The 19,585-nt window shown below is 32.4% G+C and overlaps 2 protein-coding genes across 3 annotated transcripts; one reads left to right on the forward strand and one right to left on the reverse strand.

The window, feature by feature from the left end:
* Positions 1-13,119: 13,119 nt before the first annotated feature.
* Positions 13,120-14,772, reverse strand: LOC122518269 (SUMO-activating enzyme subunit 1). Its single transcript, XM_043637086.1, has 6 exons — positions 14,588-14,772; positions 14,155-14,326; positions 13,828-14,084; positions 13,575-13,756; positions 13,371-13,503; positions 13,120-13,283 (listed from the first exon to the last, which is right to left on the reverse strand). The coding sequence occupies exons 1-6, from the start codon at positions 14,683-14,685 to the stop codon at positions 13,124-13,126; spliced, it is 1,002 nt and encodes a 333-aa protein (XP_043493021.1). The 5' UTR covers positions 14,686-14,772; the 3' UTR covers positions 13,120-13,123.
* A 291-nt stretch (positions 14,773-15,063) lies between these two features.
* LOC122518373 (protein C12orf4 homolog) lies at positions 15,064-19,180 on the forward strand. 2 transcript variants are annotated; one of them, XM_043637267.1, is made up of 10 exons: positions 15,064-15,398; positions 16,094-16,607; positions 17,244-17,465; positions 17,591-17,794; positions 17,901-18,013; positions 18,091-18,227; positions 18,321-18,441; positions 18,506-18,624; positions 18,706-18,831; positions 18,920-19,180. In XM_043637267.1, exons 2-10 carry the CDS (start codon positions 16,102-16,104, stop codon positions 19,031-19,033), a joined length of 1,662 nt encoding a protein of 553 aa, XP_043493202.1. In that variant the 5' UTR covers positions 15,064-15,398; positions 16,094-16,101; the 3' UTR covers positions 19,034-19,180. The 2 variants fall into 2 exon arrangements, with proteins under 2 accessions (XP_043493202.1, XP_043493203.1); XM_043637268.1 differs by lacking the exon at positions 17,591-17,794.
* The last annotated feature ends 405 nt before the right edge of the window (positions 19,181-19,585 follow it).

Below are 19,585 nucleotides of genomic sequence, written 5' to 3' on the forward strand. Positions count from 1 at the left end.
AAAAGGGAGGATAACTCGTGGAGAGAGATGGGAAGATGAGAGAGGCTTTTCGACGTACGAATTTCATTCAGATTTTCTTTGGACTCTAGTAATACGATCTTGTTTAATGCTTTTTATGTATTTCTTCTTATTCGTGTGCAAAGAGTGGAGTGGAATGGAATAGTCTTGTAAATATACAGTACATTTTAATAGTATTCGAACGTTTTAAACGTATCCGTCTATTAACGCTCGTTAACTCGCGGCTGTTTTAAAGATTCATTTGGAAATTATAGCGGATTGGTTCTTTTCCTTTTTTCTAAATTATTTTTCATTTAAACAGTTCAATATTTAGTTTTCTAATTTAGATTATTACTTTATACATCGTGCAAATGTAAAAAAACTTATTTATTACGAAGTAACGAGTTTGACGAGAATATAAATGAAAAATAAGAAATATAAAGAAAATTGAACGAACAAATGAATAAATAAGAATGAATATATTTAACGACGACGAAATCTTAATGCGAATCTCACGAATGTCGTAAAATCGAAGTAAATGTTCTTCGTAAAAAGGGAGAGAAAAAGGGAACAGTTTGTTCTATCGATGATCGATAATTCGACTGAGGAATAATAGTGGACACGCGATTTCACCCCAAATATTCGGACTCGTTGTTCGCGTAAGGTTCTTCACCCTCCCCCTCTCTTTCTTATGTGCGCGATAGTAGAATCGTATGAAATATAACCGAATCAAATCGGAAGTCACGGGAGGCATTACGTTCCGGAGTCCAGTGCGGAACGGAGGTTAACTTCTTCCGGCTTTTTCGAAGATGTTCATCGATATCTCATGTTGATGATCCCATAAACGTTAATGCCTGTCAACTAGGTTTGATTCTTAAGATACGTTGAGAACAATAGAGCTAAAAATTACCGGTAAAACTATAGACCGATTTAACGAGCGGGATCGTAAGCGGGAAAAGAAAAAAAAAAAAATTGGAAAAATTCTGTCTCTAACTCGTTTAACGAGAAACGTTTCGAGAGGAAGCCTTTTAATTATCGTTTCGATAAAACATTCTCTCTCTCTCTCTCTCTTTCTCTCTATATGTCTTTCTTTCTTCTCCCTTCTTTTTTTTTGTTCCTTTAGCGTAAGGGGAATTAATTCTTACGTAATTAGCAAAAAAATTCGTATTTGAAAATGCACCACCTGCACATTGAGGTATCGGTACGACCCGGATTCATCCGAGAAATAATGTTTCCTGGAAACTTGTTATAAGCTCGTTCGATTATTTTCTTTTTCTTTTTCCTTTCCGTTTTTTTTTTTTTTTGCTTTTTCATTTTTATTTGTATTTTTTCTTTCTACGCACTTTTCCGCTTTTATCTATGTTTTATTATTCCTTTTTTATCATTTATTCGAATTCAAACGAACGGCAGGCAAATAATCGTTACTTCGTAATTACTCAATAATTGCCTTCGAGGAAGTGGATTCGCGTAAACGCGCGTACGAGAGAGAGAGAGACAGAGAGAGTAGCTTAATGGATAGGAAAATAATATGCACGGGAATATAAATTATCGAAGGAAATAATAAACGATCTTAAGATACTCTTCTCTTTCTTTCTTTCTTTCTTTCTCTCTCTCTCTCTTATTTTCTTTTTCTTCTCTTTCGTACATTTCTTTTATCTCTCTCTCTCTCTCTCTCTCTCTCTCTCTTATACTCACATCCAACTTTCACGCGAACATTTTCAAACAGAATGTATATATATATATATATATATATACACACACGTATACGATTATATTAGTTTTCGCGCAAAACACCAGCTGGCGACACCGATCGGGAACGTGTACTTCAAATTACCCGCCACACCTGTGGACACTCTTGTCAATTATTAATTATTAATAATTAATAATAACGTTTTCTTTTGTGTTTTTTAAACATCAAATAGAATATTTTTTTTTTTAAATCATATTCTTGGAAAACATTCGACAATTTATTCCACCCCTTAAAAGAAAAAAAACTGGAACAAATTGAATAATACAAAACAATAATATTACGCCGAAAGAAATGAGGAAAAAAGGAAAAATACGAAATACGAAATATCAAAGAGAAAGTAAAGAAGGAAGGAAGGAAGGAAAGGAAACGAAGGGAGGAAAAAAAAGGAATTAAGAAGCACGCGTTGTTGAACGAACGGCGCTTGGTAAAAATAAATGTGACCGAGGAAATCGACGATATTCCTTGGGTTCTCAAAAAGAGAAAAGAAAAAATACGGAGGAGGCCTTATGTCCCAATGGCTTTAACGTTATTTCCGACCGAGATTTGCTCGAAATTTGCTTCCGTGCCGGGACCAGAAGCCCATAAATATGTAATACCTCCCACATTGCGAATATTTCTTTCTCTCTCTCTCTCACTCTTTCACTCTCAAATATTTTTCTCCCTCTTTTCTATCGTCTCTTTCCACCTACCTAATACTTTCCTCGTACCCTAACACGGTGACTCTTGCAACCCCTTACGTGTTTTTGCAGGAACGGGTAGTAGCTCGCGGCAATACAAGGGGAAACGCGGTAAATCATTTGTCCCGAAAGAAAACACAATGCAATATCCCGGCTCGAGACGCCACCGTGTATATATATATATATATATTCCTCTCTCTCTCTCTTTTTCTCTCTTTTACGTTTTTCTTTCCTCTTTCTTTCTTTCTTTCTTTCCTATCCTTTCGGGTGGAATCGCGCGAGTCATAAGTCAACCCCTTATATTGCCAAAAATACTTTAAAGTGCCACTCGGCTCCTTGTACTTTCATCTTCTCTCTCTCTCTTTCTCTCTTTCTCTCTCTTTCTCTCTTTCTCTCGCTCTCGCTCTTTCTCTCTTTCTCTCTCTCGCTCTCTCTTTCTTTCTCTCTTTTTTTCTCGCTCTCTCTCTCTCTTCTCTCTTTCTCTTTCTCTCTCTCTCTCTCTTTCTCTCTTTTTTTCTCGCTCTCTCTCTCTCTTCTCTCTCTTTCTCTCTTTCTCTCTTTTTCTCGCTCTCTCTCTCTGTTTCTTTCTCTTTTTTTCTCTCTCTTTCTGTTTGCTAGGTTCTCCTTCTTTTCCTTTCTTTTTTTAAAAAAAAGAAATGAAAGAAACTCTCTTGGTGCCTCTTAGAAGCTAAGACATGTTTTATCGCAGCAGTTAAATGCTTAGAAAGGAATGACATTTTTCGGATACACACACCGTGGGAAGGAATAATAAAGGAAGGAAGGAAGGAAGGAAAGTTAGTCTCGAACGAGTATAACTAACACACATTTCTTCGTAGCTTTTGCAAAAAAGTACAAAAAAAAAAAAGGAAAAAGTTAAATTCTTCCTTATCCATTCGTCTATTAAGATTTTTCTCTTTTACGATATACGATTATAACTATAATAATCTTTCGAACGTAGCCAGTGAATGAGTACGTGCGTGTGTATGTATGTGTGTGTGTTTGTGTGTTATAAGAAAATACGTCGAATAATACTTATATCGAAAAAGAGAGAAAATCGTTCGAGAGATTACAAAAAAGAAAAAGAAAAAAAGGAGTGCATTAGTAAAAGCTTTTTCTTTTTATTTCTCTCTCTCTCTCTCTTTCTACTCTCTCTCTCTCTTTCTACTCTCTCCCCCCTTCATCCCCTTTTTGTAAGCACGAGCAAGCAGCAGGAACACGACATATTTTTACTACTCGGTGGTTATCGAAAAAAAAAAAAAAAGAAATGGAAAAGTGGTGGGGGGAAGGGGGTGGGTGATTGCGGGGCGGGAGGGGGTGGGTCAGGAGTAAAAGAGAAAAAAGAAATGGGGGGGAAAAAGAAAGAAATAGGAAAAAGAAGGACACGGTAAACCGCGATCCCGAAAGCATTTCTCGACGTAACCTAAAATAATGCCCGACAGAATCGAACAAAAGCATGAAATATGGACCGAACCGAGACCATAAGTCTCTCTCACTCTTGTAACTTATGATACACTTCCTTTTCTCCACATATGTGGAAAAGAAAGGAATGGAAGGAGAAGGGTGATAGTATATAGATAAAGGGGGGGTAGGGCTAGTAGGGGGTGGGGTGGTGGTAGACTACATGGGAGAGGGGGTGGGGGTGAAGAAAGAGATGGTATTAAAGGAACGAGACATGTTAACGTGCGTGAGACTACCATTGTAATTTAGCAGGTTCATTCCTTCTCTCTATCTCTCTCTTTTTCTGTTTCTTTTTCTTTCTTTTTGTTCTCTCAGACGAGTTTTGTGTTTTTTGTCGAAGAACTAGACGAGTATCGTCTTCCTAAAATCGATCGAAGAAACGACACCCCACCCCTTCTATATATATATATATATATATATATATATATGTATGTATATGTATATTAGAAAGTTCGTACGTTTTTTAATTAATATTTCCAAAGTAAATTTTAACAAAAACAATTCATTATGCAGTTTTAAAAGTAAAGTTTCAACGCAATAAACGTACGAACTTTTTGTTCACTCTAATATATATTATATATAAAAAGATATACCATGTACACCATATATATCCACTTAAAGTAGTAGTAGTAGTAGTAGTAGTAATAGAACAAGAAACAACAAAAATTAACGATAGGGAGAACTCTTCCTATTTTTCGAATACTTTCGGTATCTACCTATAGTTATTTCGTTTGCTTCGAATCGAAACAAATAATTAACGGTTACTTTCTCGAAAGGGGGGTGAAACCAACTTTGTAGACGATGACAGAATGTGGGGAGTACTCGGTTAGTCAGTTTGCGAGGGTAATTTAACAATTGAGATAACTTCTAGAAATAATACGTCGATCAAATTCGGCAATCTTCGCGTAAAATATTTATCGAACGATATATCTATGGTACAGTTATTGTATATAAGAGAAAGAAAAAAATGAAACGAATAAAAAAACAAAAAGGAAGAAAAAAGAAAGAGAAAACATTGTTAACAAATTTGTTCTATAGAAAAAGAGAGAGAGAGAAGGAAATTGGCCTTGTTACGTGTTTCACAGAACAAATCGATTTCTAATTTTTCTACGATATTCGTATAAGTTTCGTCTATCTTTTTCTATTTCTTTCTGTTTCCGTTGATCTCCACATAGGCGTAAATGATAATTCTCGTGCTTAGTTAGGGACCTACCAACAACTCTCTGACAAATTACGGGTTTGTTCTGAGAGTGGTTATATACCTAGCAGCAACACGCGTGTCGGAGATAGATTTCCTCGTTCCATCATCGTCGGAGATAACCGAACTCCGGTGTTCTCGCGAGCCTTGGTTGGTCGGTTGGTTGGTTGGTTGCTTGCTAGCCAGGTCGTATTAATTAAATTTTAATGTAAATTACCGTACTCTCCACTTGCTCGCCCTTACTCGTCTACGTCTATGTCTATGTCTATGTCTATGTCTTCTACGTTGTCGTGGCCAACGTGATCCGACATTTTTGTAACCTCCGAAAGAAGCCCCAAGCTGAATACATTAATAGTCACCGGGTATATAAAGTTACGTTAAGTAGAGTTTTTATAAATAAACAAAAATATATATTTATATAGTCCTTTTTTATTTATTGTTAATATTTCTATGTATATATTATCTATTTATTTATATTTATTTGTATATATTCTTTTTCTTTTTTTTTCTCTCTTCTTTTATATTTTAATTAATTTATTTATTCATATATATAAAAAAAAAACGACAGGAAAAAAAAAAGATAAAACAAGAATTCTACCCTTAACAAATAAAATCAAATCAAATCAAATAAACACCTCGGTGTGCAAAGTTAAAGTAAAAAAGTTTCCTCTTACATCCGAGTATCGTCCAAAAAACTTCACTTCCCGGTGATGTAACGTCGTTGTCTCGCTAATGTGACATCGTATTAGTTTATATCACCAACGATGCAATTTCCTCGTTCGAAGACCAAAGAAAGACACTCAAAATGGCTTTAGCAAACTCGGAGAATAATACTCCGGTGTTTAGGTGTTCGGTATACTCGGGGACAAGTTTATTCGTGAAACATACCGCGTCCGATGTTCTTCCACAATCACTGGAAGATACCCACCCCCCCACCTCCTGTATTTTATCCTTCTCTCACTCACACACTCTCTCTCTTTTATTCACACACATACACACGTAGACATAGACATAGAGAAACTTAAGCAAAGACAGTGCAGCCATTTCCGCATCCCGGTTCGGCTAGCAAGCAAGCAAGCAAGTCCACGGAATTAATTGCAACGACCGTGTCTTAATTGATAACGAACGGGCATTAAGATTTCGCGTAATGTCTTTACCCCCAAAGACTAAGGTACTTCGAATAGAATGAGAATAAGAAGAAGAAGAGAGAGAGAAAGATAAAACATGGCCGACGCCAAGGATCCCAGACACACACACAGACACACAATTCTAAAACTAGAATGAGAATCTTAAGGATAATAGAAGAGGTGAAATAATGTCGAGAACAAGGATGAAACACTTCTTATTTGCATTAGCTAGCTAGCTAGCTAGCTATTCGTTTGACCCTAAAAACTGTCTGAATAATTGTACCAATGGTTGTGCTGCTCGTAAAACCTGGGCAATATCGCAACGAGGATCACGCTGAAAATTCGAAATTCTTTTTTCCCGTCTGCTTGATTACTCTCGAAAATTGAAAAGAAAAATGTATATATGCGATGTGTGACATTGCAAAATGTAAAGAAGCGTGAGATCGTATACGAAATTAATGTTTCTCTTTATTTTCTTTATTTTCTTTATTTTTCATTTCTTTCGATTTCTTTTTATTTCTCGTCTGTTGCGTGACCAAACTCGAGACGACAACTAATAACTCGTGTCGCGAAGACAAATTTCAGGAGACTTTTCTAACCTTATCGATTGCGATCGTCTGATATATTTAACGTCTTCTTATTGCGATGAAAATAATTATAATGATTTTTTTCGTCCTAAGTTGGACAGGTCAATATCCCTCGTGTTCGTTCCAAAAAATTTGCCATCATTTTTATATTCTTTTTTTATTGTATATATATATATATATCTTTTAATTAAAGTTATAAGTTTATGTCATATTTGTTTTACCTAGTTATCAAAAATAATTCTTTTAATTATTTTTGTATTATTAATTTATTAGTATATAAATTATTTATTATACATTTATATATTTAATTGATTAAGTTCATTATCATCTTCGTTTCGTGTTAAAATTTTCCCTATCGAAAAATATTATCTTAATCTATGATTTATTTATCATATCAAGTTTATTACAATTATTCAATTATTTTATAGATATAAATGTATCAAAAATGTACATACATTTATTTAATTAATTAACGAATAATACTTCTTCGTTTTCGTGAAATTGAAATATTTCTTGACAATATTTATTCTATCCAAAATATCATTCGTATATTAAATATCTAATTGTGATTTAAATAAAAAAAGATTAAAAATGTATATACAAGTATAAATAATATAATATAAACAAATTTTCATATTTAAAAAAAAAAAAAAACAATCATCTCGTAGAAAGAAGAATATCGAAGGATAAAATTGTCGATCGATTCGCATTGGGGATAGGAAAAAGTAAATAAAATCTATAAGTAGATTACTCAGTTCGCGGTCAGACCGAGAATTCGTTTTGATACGTTGATACATCGGACTTCATAAGATTGTACAAAAATATTGTTATAGATGTAGAAATATAAAATAAAATAGAGTACTCTATATAAACTCTTCTATGAAATTTCTTCTACGATCGATCCCAGGAATACTCTTTCGGTAGTATCTACTGTAAAAAGTAAAATCGTAAAAAAGGTTTTTCATATCGTTGGATCGTGAGTCTGATGAACAACGTCCAAGGAAAAGGGAAGTACATATAAAAAGAAGAAAAAGGGAATAGGTGGATTGAGAAAAAGGGTCGATTTCTTTTCGTTCGTCGCGTGTCCAACGATGATGGTCGATGGTCGACAACCAACAGTTACATACATGACGAATAATACCACTGCACAATGTATCGGATTTTACGAGTAACTCAGCTAGGAACGAAAAAAAAAAAAGAAAGAAAAGGATAAAGAAAGGAAAAGGGCAGGGAAAGAGGGGAAAGGGAAGGAAAGGTGACGGGGTATAGTACGCGAGAATTCTCGTTGGTCGAAAATAAAAGAAAAGAATAAAACGAAAAATAGAAAGAGAGAAAGAAAGAGAAAGGGATAGGACAGGAAAGGAAAGGAAAGGGGAAAATAAGCGTTGGAAGGCACTCAGATTTTATTACGTTATTTTGTTAATGCACTCGGTAAGGCTCGCCCACCACCACCACCACCCACCCACCCCCACGTCGCGAGTGTAAGAGAGACTTTTTGCCCCGACGAAAAATATTATGTCCCTCGGTCAGAAAACGGGCTATGAAACCTCTTTATGCTTTTTCCTCTTCCATCGAATCCAATGTTGCGTTCCTACGTTCGTGAAATTTCACCTACCTATATCATCGTCCTATACCCGAGTTGCGTTTGTTCCGTACAAGAAAAAGAATATATCCTTCCTTTTCTAACCTTAAGAGAAGTTTAGCGAACATGGGAAAAACGGGAAAGAAGAGGGAACGAGTGAGTGAGATGGGTGAAAGGGGGGAAAGGGGGGAAGGGGAAAAAATTTAATAATGAAGAAGAAGAAACCATACCGACGACGTAAGTAGAAATAGGTAGAGACGACGATAAGACACTGATAAGGGAAAATCGTGTTTCCTATGGAAAAAAGCCGAGCTTATAAACGGTTTAAGCCAATGGAAAGTGATATCAACGAACCACTAGTCGTAACCAGTTGACTCACGTACTTACACCATACTTTCTTTCTTTCTTTCTTTATTTCTTTATTTCTTTACATTTATTCCTTGTCTTTTTCGTTCTACGTGCACGCGACGATACCATTTTCTTATTTCTTTTTCTTTTTTGCCTTATCCAAACGCGATGATTGATTTTTATTCAAGAGAAAGATTCAGTCGATAAACAATGTATTTTTAATGGATTCCGTAGGAAAATTATTGATTAAAAAAACAATGTGGTGTAATATTAGGGTCAAGCAACAAAAAGTTCGTACGTTTTTTAATATTACAGGTAGCCCTTCTACAACACACGGGATCCTATAACAAAATTTGGATAACAGCACATATGGTATACGGATAATAACACGATGGTTGTTTAACATATTTAAAAAGCATATTTTTTTAGGAACCTATCTACCGTGTTATAGTAGGATTACATGTATTTTCAAAGTAAATTTTACAAAAACAATCCATTACATAATTTTAAAATGTAAAGTTTTCAACAACGGCAATAAAAGCGAGAACTTTTGCTTCACCCTAATAATAATGTTTCATAAATTGAGGAATTATAAAAAAGACAAAAAAAAAGCAAGCAAGTAAGCGAGCGAGCAATCATAATTCGAACGAATGATACTACGATAAAAGAAGTTAAAAAGGAAAAAAAAGAAAATTAAAAAAAAAAGAAATAATGCACACGAAGTGTTCCAGGAAAGTGATTATTATATGTAGTAAGTTAAGTTCAGTTTCAAGACCGTTATGTAGGAGAAGATTTATTATTTACTCGTCGTAATCGTTACTATGCACGATCCTCCCCCTCCTCCTCCCCCTCCCCCTCCTCACGTGCAAACTCAACGCCCAGGAGCAGCAGTTGTAGACGGTCAAAAAGTTAATAGTGCATTAGCCGAAGAATGTGCTCTCCTTATACACCGAAAAAAAACTCCCTGCATTCACGAGTATACATTTATGCGAATGGTTTTTTTTTCTTTTTCTTTTTTTTTGTTAGAAGCTTTACAACGGCCCGTTTAAGACCATCTTTAACTATACAGTCTTGTCGTTTTAGAAGGGCAACCCTTCTCACCGTTGTACGTACGTAATAATATTTTTCGCATCTCTCTCTCTCTCTCTCTGTGTCAATAAATACGCGCCAGAAGAGAGATCGTTTTTTTTTACGGTGGTAATAATTTCCGTCGCACACCGTAAATCAAAGAACGGGACGGGATGTGTGAAAGGGTTACACCCGGTTTTTTTTTTCTTTCTTTTTTCTTTTCTTTTTCGTTTTTTTTTCTTTTCGTTTTTTTTGTTCTTTCTCACTTGGAAACCGCGAGAAGAGAAAAGGGCCGACAAGGTCGTGGACGTTAAAAGGACCTTTAACGTCGAACTTGTGTACAACCATAAAAATATAAACTCTACTCTTGCTTGCGTTAGGCCAAATTCCTTTCGTGGAATGGAATAATAAAATTGTTACTGTTTCAAAAATAAATGATTGTAGTAATGCAGTTTCAATAGTTCGTTCGTTGGTTCGTTCGTTGGTTCGTTCGTTCGACTTTAAAAACGGGATTTGTTCGATTATTTTTCCTACCTTGATGACGAACTCCAACATTCCTAAAGAAGTACGCGTTTTATCGATTTACTTTATAAGAGAGTCGCGTATTATAGGTAAAAGCATTAGTAGTTGGTATATACTACGTATATTAACGTGTTTATGTAGATTAATAGTGGTAGAGAGGTAGTCTCTTGGTAAATTCCTTTTCCTGAGTCACGGGAAGTACCAACGAGTCTTTTTACATTATTTAACGTGCTTCTTTCTAAGCAGTCACGCGAGAAAACCTATTCTAACAATTCTATGAGGTGTCGCCATCGCTCTTTATAATGTTTTCAACGAATGTCATATTCAACGTTGCATTAAATAATAATTCTCGTTGGTCAAATGAAAAACAAATCAAAATATCGATCAAATGCATCCTTCATATTCATATATATATACATTCGTACATTTTTTTATATTAACTTACACAAATTTGTGAATATTTGTTGAATCACACGGTAGAATAATTTTGATCCCATGTACTGTATATATATATATATACATTTATAAATTTATTAATTTAATATACGGATATCGGTAAGGAAAAATGTTATTTAATCGAATGAATAAGTAGACGTTAAAGTTATAAATCATCGAATCTAACAATTCGATATGCTTTTCGAATCGCGAGAAATACATCAGTCACGTAACACATATATACACCTACGAATAGTAATATCATCCCCCCCCACCCCAACAAAATACGATGCAACAACGGTGTTATACCAGCAGAACTTTAACATGGTTTTAGGTGAAGCTCGACTAATGGTTTTTCGACGAGCACCAAATAAACTATCATGAAAGATAATTCGACAACCGTGAAGAGCACGTGTCTGGATCGTTAAGGGAAATGTCATTTGTACCTGTATAAAAGACAACTACATCTAAGGGCATGACATCTACGAGGATCATTAGACTTACGTGCATACATACATACATACACCCATACTATTACTATGCATCTCGTAATCGTTACAACGTCGAACGACACGTCGCGTCTATAAAGCACAAAAAAGTTGAAATAGAACCGCAACAGCAGAAAAAAATCAATAAGTGCTCTTAATTGCTCAATCAAAATCCATAGAATTTCTCATTTTATTAATTAATTATTTAATTAGTTATTAATAATTGAAAAAACAAAAACGTATTTTTTCATTTCTAAGCAAACCTATGAAGATTTCTATTGTTTTTTGTTTTCAATTAATCCCTCACTTTTTATTTGTCCGGCTCCTCAACTTTATTTTATTAAATATTTTTTATTTATCGTTAATTAGTTGAAAATAATGACTACACTTTGAATAATTATTATATTATTATAATTAATTATTATTATAATTTTTTAAGTCTGTTATTAAACAGTTACCGTATATAAAAGCAGTACTTTACTATCTAAATGTTTTTAAATTATCAGCCGTATAAAAAGAAAGTTCGTATATGTTTTACGTAAAGATTCCTTAATAATTAAATTATAATTTTTCTTAAAATAATATAATATCTTAATATAATATATACTTCTATAACATTTCACTTAAATATGAATGTCTATAAAGACGATTATTTAATTCAAACGGTGAAAAAGTAAGCTACTCGAATGAGCCACTATAGTGGCCATGGACCTGGAAAAAATAATCGCAAAAGCCACTTTAGTGGCAGGCCGGCTAAGGCCTATATCGGTAATTGTAGTGCTCTACCTTTATCATTTCGACCGTCGGTAACTGCCACTGTCGGTAACTGCCATCGTCGGTAACTGCCACCGTCGGTAACTGATTCCTACTTTTAAAACATCGACCGTTTTTAATGAGAATTTGTACTTTAATAATATTGACTGTCAGGAATCTAAATACAAAATATTACCGACGTAGATTAAAAAAATTTCAAGTTTACTATTACCGACGGTGGCAGTTACCGACAGTGGCATTTACCGACGGTGGCATTTACCGACGGTGGCAGTTACCGACAGTGGCAGTTACCGACGATGGCAGTTTACCGACAGTGGCAGTTACCGACGGTCGAAATGATAAGGGTAGTGCACTACAATTACCGATATAGGCCTTAGCCGGCCTGCCACTAAAGTGGCTTTTGCGATTATTTTTTCCAGGTCGATGGGCCACTATAGTGGCTCACTCGAGTAGCTTACTTATTCACTGTTTGAATTAAATAATCGTCTTTATAGTCATTCATATTTAAGTGATCTGTTATAGTTTAAGTATGTAGAATATATTTTTAAGAAAAATGAAATGGTCCTTAGCAATGTTACTTGAATTTCAATAAATTTTAAACTTGCTTATTGTAGTAACTTCTTTCAATTATTAATTACTAATTAAATAGTTAATTAATTCTTTTACTCTCTTCCGTTCTCATTTTACGTATTGCGACTTATGAAATGTATTATACCAATAACCCGAATATAACGCGAGAGAATACGAATAAACAGAAAATTTCTATGAATACCTGTGATCGTGTTTTAAAATTGAAACGTTTTAGTATACTGCTGAAACGTTGCTTGAATTTTCTCAAAATTCGACATGATTTTCTTTTTTCGTCTATGTTCTAATATTGCTGTTTATATATATGTGTATGTGTGTGGGATTACAATATGTTGTTTAGTATTTTACAAAATGAAAAAAACGTTTGTATTTTCAACGTAGAAAAAAGAACTTTATTGGTAAAAAGTTAATTATTCTTTAAACTTAATTTTTACTATAATTTATTGATGGAAAAAATCAATAAGAATTGATATAAAAAAAAATAAATCCTTATTCGAAGAAAATGACAATAATCAAAAAAATAATTAAGCTAATTTTAATATTTTTCCGCACATCGTCGTAGGACTGAAAAGGAACACGTTGTTGTGTGGTGCTTCCTTAAGTGAAACAGCTTTTATGATTTCTTGAGCCATAACTCCGCCAATTATGGCACAAACTGGACTAATTTGGCCATACAAATTTTCCCTGAAAATTAAAATCAAATGATATATAATGAGAAATTATAATTTATATTATGTTTAGTTTTAGATGAATTAATCGAAGGATACGTACTCTGACAAAAATTTGACTATATCTTGTAGTTCATATTTGTCTGCAATCTCTTTGATTTCCTCGTGCAATTTTTCTGAATTTCTTTCACTAGGTAAAGGATCCCTGTTATGTTTCTCACGATAATGCAACATTGCTATAAAATTGAACAAAAAATGAAAATTTTGAAGATTTCGAAATAATCATTAAAAAAAAAAAGATACTTACTCATCAATCCATAATACATTACTGCATCATTTGTAGGAACACGACTTTTATCCAAATCTATGATAGATTCAAAAGGGACAAATGTATCCCTGCGTTTGTCAGTAACAACTATTTTTTCAATTCGATCTTTGGCTGGACTATCTCCGGTACCGACAGGTACTGACTTAGTTTGTACAACTTCCCTAAAAAACATAGCACCGTATTGATATCGAATTATAGAAACATTTTATTTCCAGTAAAGAAAATAACTAACTCGATATATTCATGTTCCATCAAATCTGCGAAAGTATATCCGAAAGAACCCCAAACATCTCCAGCAAAGAATTTTACATTATGCTCCCTGCATATCTTATTAATTCTTTTTAATTGAGTAATAGTACACTGTATAGCACAAATAACATTGAAATTAGTGAAATATTCATCCGGTTTATCATCCACGTTAGTAGTGTCTGCCTTAACGACAACCATAGGATTCAAATTCTGCGCTCTTTGCAAAGATAATTCTGCTCTCTGTAAATACATAATAATATATAAAGAAAATGTTTAGTTGTATCAAACGAATTGTTATAAAACTACTTACATTTTTACCTAGTTGATCACGAGGTAAAAGGAACTGAGCACAGGTATCTTCTATTGTCATATTCCTATGATCTAAAAGTGTTACTGTTTTAACACCCACTAATACTATATTTTTTGTAACCTCAGATGCAAATCCATTCATTCCAATAATCAAAACATTTGCTGATCTTAATCTGCAAACAAATAATTACACTTATGATTAATTAAATAAATATTGCTTATAAAATTTAAACATATTTTTAAATAAATATTTCTTAATATTAAATAATACTTCTTCTATTCTATACTATGGTATATATGTATGGTTAAAATATTTATAAACATTTATTACCAATATTTAGGACCAAAAAAATTTTAAATAAACATATTACCATAAAATTCTGAATACGTTCAAACACCGGTTATCATTTATAGGTTACAATGATTATATTTACCGTCTCTGTGATTCTACACCCCATAAACGAATTTGCCGATCGTATAATTCAGCCTCGGCATCTGTTAATTCTATTACGTTATTTTTATTCTCAGTCATGATTCAAATAAAAATAAAATTATCAATAAGAAAAGCAAATAGTCTGAATAAAAAACGTTAATAGTGTCACTAGATACAATTCAGTGGTGTCAACATAATCATTTTCCCGCTTTAAATATCAAATCTAGTAATAATTAATGCCATTTTTTTTTGTAGATTATATTGTCCATATTTTTACGAAAAAACATAATAAACGTGTAAAAAAAAATCGACATTAAGTATAATTTAACATAATTTAAATTATAAAATTAATAATTTGATTTTACTTTGACTTTATAAAATATACGAAACGATACAGTTTAACTTTATTCAATAATAATAATAATATGCAACACAAAAATATCTATATAGAAATACAAATTTTAAGTTGGTAGTACTGGATTCAGTAATTGCGGGGGCGTTTACAGTTGAGTCAGTGATTGTTTTCCTTACGAATGATATATTAATTTGAAAGGATTATTTACAACAATGTGCGGTAAATTAATCAAAGCACACGTTAACCGGTCAAGATTAAATTATAATCAATTAAATCATTGTTAACGATAGTATGAGTAGATTAAAAATTTCATTTAAGAGATTTAGGTTAACCACTGAGAATCACAACATGACGTTCCAACGATCTATCATCTGAGTATTGTATATATATGTATTAGAGTGTATGTACACATTAACGAAAATATTGAAATTATTTCTATTTTATATAATTAATAAGCGTAAGTGTTTTAATTCATATGTATTTGTTTTTCTTTTTTAAACTAATTCTATTTCACGTAAAATACTTATTTTATCAATGTCAATGTAGAATAATTTATTCGGCTTGTATTAAATTCCTTTTTCCATCGATAACAAATTTACTATATATCCAATTTTATTATCAATTTGATATTTGATGCCATTTAAAATGATCGGTTTAGAAAAACTTTACCATTTTCAACAATTCATTTTTAAATAACATATATTAATGTTTTAAGATTTCATATTTGTTGATAAAATAAATTGTAAACATTATATTGATAAAAATAATTCCTATTTATAGAGAATATAAAATTTATTTTAATATTAGATTTGATATTATAGATGACTAAATTAGGTGTAAAAATGTTTATCGTGAAATGATTCTTGATAAACAAACACGTACATATATTTCTAGAGATTATCTTGAACCATTTGACCTGAACGTTGCGAAAGTTGACCTTAAAGCAATAAGCAACACTCGCTTTAATATTGAACTGCATTGACCTCTTATAATTTTTTAATATAATTATGTGTTTATTATAATAACCAAATTTAATTATATTGATACATATAATAGATATATATGTAATCTTTGACTTATTAAAATTATTAAAATGAACGTTTTATAAGATGTTATATTAAGTTCATATAATACAAGATTTTTCATTTTTAGCATGAAAAATGAATCTACTTGAAGAAGAATGCGTTGAAAAGGTTTTTATATATAAATTTCCAACATGTACAACAAAGGAAGAATACGTATTAGAAATACCTTTGAAAATTCCATATCAAGGTTCTATCAAAGAATTAACGTATAGAATTATGTCATCGTTTAAATTACCATGCTACGTGGAGTCAGATTTAATGGAAACTATACAACGTACTATTAAAGAATTAACTTTACAATATTACGATGAAAAGTCAGAAAAAGTTATAGACGCTACGAAGAAAGGTGATCTGAATATAGAAGATATTATTAAAAACTTGGAAAAGATATATAAACAAAAGACAGTAGAATACGCTGATCCGATAGGAACAACCGATGAAGAATTATTTGCGACAGCTTATCATAGATTAGTACACTCGCCGTCCTTAGAACCAATTCTACAAGCGGAACATAAATATGGTAGAGATGTCACAGAAGTCATTCAAATGAGAAACACAGATTATGAACAGCTCACACAAAAGTTAGTACTCATATACTTGGTCTATGTTACCTAGAGTTACTTAGAAAAAAATATTCTTATTCTTATGCGAAGAGTCTTTGCCAGATGATAAGTTTAATCGATAGTACAGAAAAATAATATATAATATCATTTTTATATCAATCATATTTCACTTAAAAGTTTACTAGCAGAGAAAGGTCAAGATTATAATATATCTTTAGTAGACAAATTTATGGGAAATAAGTTACGACTTGTATAGACTTTCTCGCATAGATTATCTCAGTAACTTGAATACTATTGAGATTATAGAAGAATACACACACACACACACAACGATCGTTTTAACTATACATCATTGCAACATACTAATTATCTTGAACTAATTGATAGATTTATTAGGTTCGAGTCGAGACAAATATTTTGTTCCCAATACTGATAAAGTCTTATATACACACCATCGTTTTATTTATAACAAATTATCCACCTATTCATTTTTTTCTGTGAAAAAAATGTAATTAGAAATTCCATATATATCGAGTATATTTTATTATAAATTAAAAATTTTAAATAAATATGTTAGATATTATCTTGTTAAGAATAAAATAATCATAAGGCATAGTTTATGAGAGAATGGATAGAAAATAAATGGTCTTTCAGACAAACTGAGGAAATGCGTCTTGCCGTAGAAGCTTTGGAAGCTGGATCGACTGAAAAATCTATAAATGATATGGCAGGTCGTCATTTTGAGGAGCAAAGTTTACTACAGGGCCACTGGGGTTCGAGAGTCGATGCATTAAAATTAGAACAAAGACGACAGTATCGTAATTGGATTATGAGATTATTGGAAGAACAACAGACAAATATGCTACCGACTCCTATGTAAGTTTCTTTTTTTATTTTTTATTTTGAGGACCTATGGAAGAAGAAGAAGAAGAAGAAAAAACAAACATTTAAAATGATTCTTCGATAATAAGTAAGGAAATTAATGATAAAAATAAAATTAGGGGTTCTCCGATGATACCAATGCCACCATTAAGACCAGGCTTAGGTACGTTTGTACCAAACGAAGAAAAACAAACGTCAGACTATCCCGTGCTTGAAGAAAGTTTTACCATACATTTAGGCTCGCAAATGAAACAAATGCATAATATAAGAATACTCACCGGCGATGTTCTCGATTTTTGTCGTACAAAAAAAAGTGATTCAGGGTAAAAAAAAAAACCGTATAGAAGAAAAATTATTTATATTATTTCAACGATATATTCATTTTTATTAATACTACGTTTGAAATTAAATGTCTCTTTAAAACAATAGGGATCCAACGCCGCAGAGATTGCAAACAGCGTTAGGATTATATTCAAATGATTTGTGCGGATTGGTTTTGTTAAGCGACAATCATCTGGGCAGTTATTCAGGAATAACAAAAGGTGTTAGATTGCTTAATATTGTTCGTTGATTAGAAATTTAACTGTTAATATTTTTTAATGTATTGGGTGGATTGTAGAATTGTGTTCGATATGTCAATTGACGACAGAATTTCATTTTCCCCCGATCGACGAACAATTGGAAAAGATTCGTGATGATGTTAAGGAAGCTGTTGCATGGCGACAAGCTCATCATCGGGAAGGAAGCGATCCTCAGGTAAAATATCGCATCGAATTTTCTTGTTTCTTTCGAATATAATAACAATAATAATAATAATAAAAAGAAGATTATATTATTTTATTATTTTAGACAAAAAAACCACCAATGAGTAAGACGTTACAAACCGGTGACGTTTTTATCACGAGACATTCCAATTTAGCACAAGTCCATGTCGTATTTCACATGGTTGTAAATGATTCTTTAAGATCTGGTAGGTGATTATTATTTTATAAATAAAAAGGAGGAACGTACTTTATAAAATGAACAAATCGTAGGTGATATTAATTCAAGGCATCCAGCCATTTTAGGATTGAGGAATATATTGAAAACAGCTTGTTGCAACGACGTTACTACATTGACTATTCCAGTTCTTCTAGTTCATGAAATGACAGAGGTCAGTTTCATAATGTTACTAGAGAGTACAATTTAAATTATATTCGACAAATTAAATCGATGGGATTGTCTTGATCATCAGGAAATGACAGTGGCGTGGTGTACCAAAAGAGCCGAACTCGTTTTCAAATGTGTCAAAGGTTTTATGATTGAAATGGCATCGTGGGGTGGAGCAGAATTAAAAAATTTACAATTCCTTGTACCGAAGGTACATTCATTAGTTAATCGTTGTCAAATTGATCTGATCTACTTTAATATGTTTCTTTTTTTCTGTTTCTTTTTATTTGTTATTATAGGGAATGTCGGAAGAAGTTTTTGGAACTCTAGCAACGATGTTACCAAGCATATTTCGGGTATCTAATCCATTGGTATTTAAAGCTACGAGTACACCACAAACTCCAAAAAAATGAATCGCGTATCTTGCCTTTGTTATTGAAGAAAAATCCAAAATATTACGATATTTGCTACTACGTGTCACCATATATCTCAAGCGCAATCGTTCATTTCGAACGTATTAAGATGATACGAACGCTGTGAATAAACGTCTAAACTCTTAATGAGCTTTTTGTTGAAATTTATTTCGCACCGTCGAACCGATAATCTCGTAAAATATCGTTCGTCTTCGTCTGGCTTATTTTTCTTTTCTTTTTTTTTTTTTTTTTTTTTTTTCTTATAATCGAATCTCGAAATGAATTATTAATATTGCAAAATAAAATGCGTTAATAAAATTGCGATAACGCGAGATTTAATACAGAATTTTTATATTATATTGGATAAAGGAAGAAATGATCTTTGATTTACGAGTACTCGAGCAATAACAATTTGTATCGAAGATCAAAAGGGCAATTAAAAAGAAAAAATGAAGAAGATTATACCTGCACGTTATTATAATATATAAAAAAGACTTTAATACAATTTTTTCGGTTTATTTATCGCAAGAAGAAAGGAAAAAAAGAAAAAAA

Source organism: Polistes fuscatus, unplaced genomic scaffold (genome assembly GCF_010416935.1).
Source record: "Polistes fuscatus isolate 324 unplaced genomic scaffold, CU_Pfus_HIC Scaffold24, whole genome shotgun sequence".
NCBI classification, from domain to species: domain Eukaryota; kingdom Metazoa; phylum Arthropoda; class Insecta; order Hymenoptera; family Vespidae; genus Polistes; species Polistes fuscatus.

Coding starts and splice junctions, on each gene's coding strand:
- LOC122518373 (XM_043637267.1), top strand. CDS start 16,102: ATGAATCTACTTGAAGAAGAATGCGTTGAAAAGGTTTTTATATATAAA. Junction 16,608..17,243: donor TATGAACAGCTCACACAAAA/GTTAGTACTCAT, acceptor ATGGTCTTTCAG/ACAAACTGAGGAAATGCGTC. Junction 18,832..18,919: donor TACAATTCCTTGTACCGAAG/GTACATTCATTA, acceptor TTGTTATTATAG/GGAATGTCGGAAGAAGTTTT.
- LOC122518269 (XM_043637086.1), bottom strand. CDS start 14,685: ATGACTGAGAATAAAAATAACGTAATAGAATTAACAGATGCCGAGGCT. Junction 14,085..14,154: donor GTGATCAACTAGGTAAAAAT/GTAAGTAGTTTT, acceptor ATGTATTTACAG/AGAGCAGAATTATCTTTGCA. Junction 13,757..13,827: donor ATGGAACATGAATATATCGA/GTTAGTTATTTT, acceptor TATGTTTTTTAG/GGAAGTTGTACAAACTAAGT.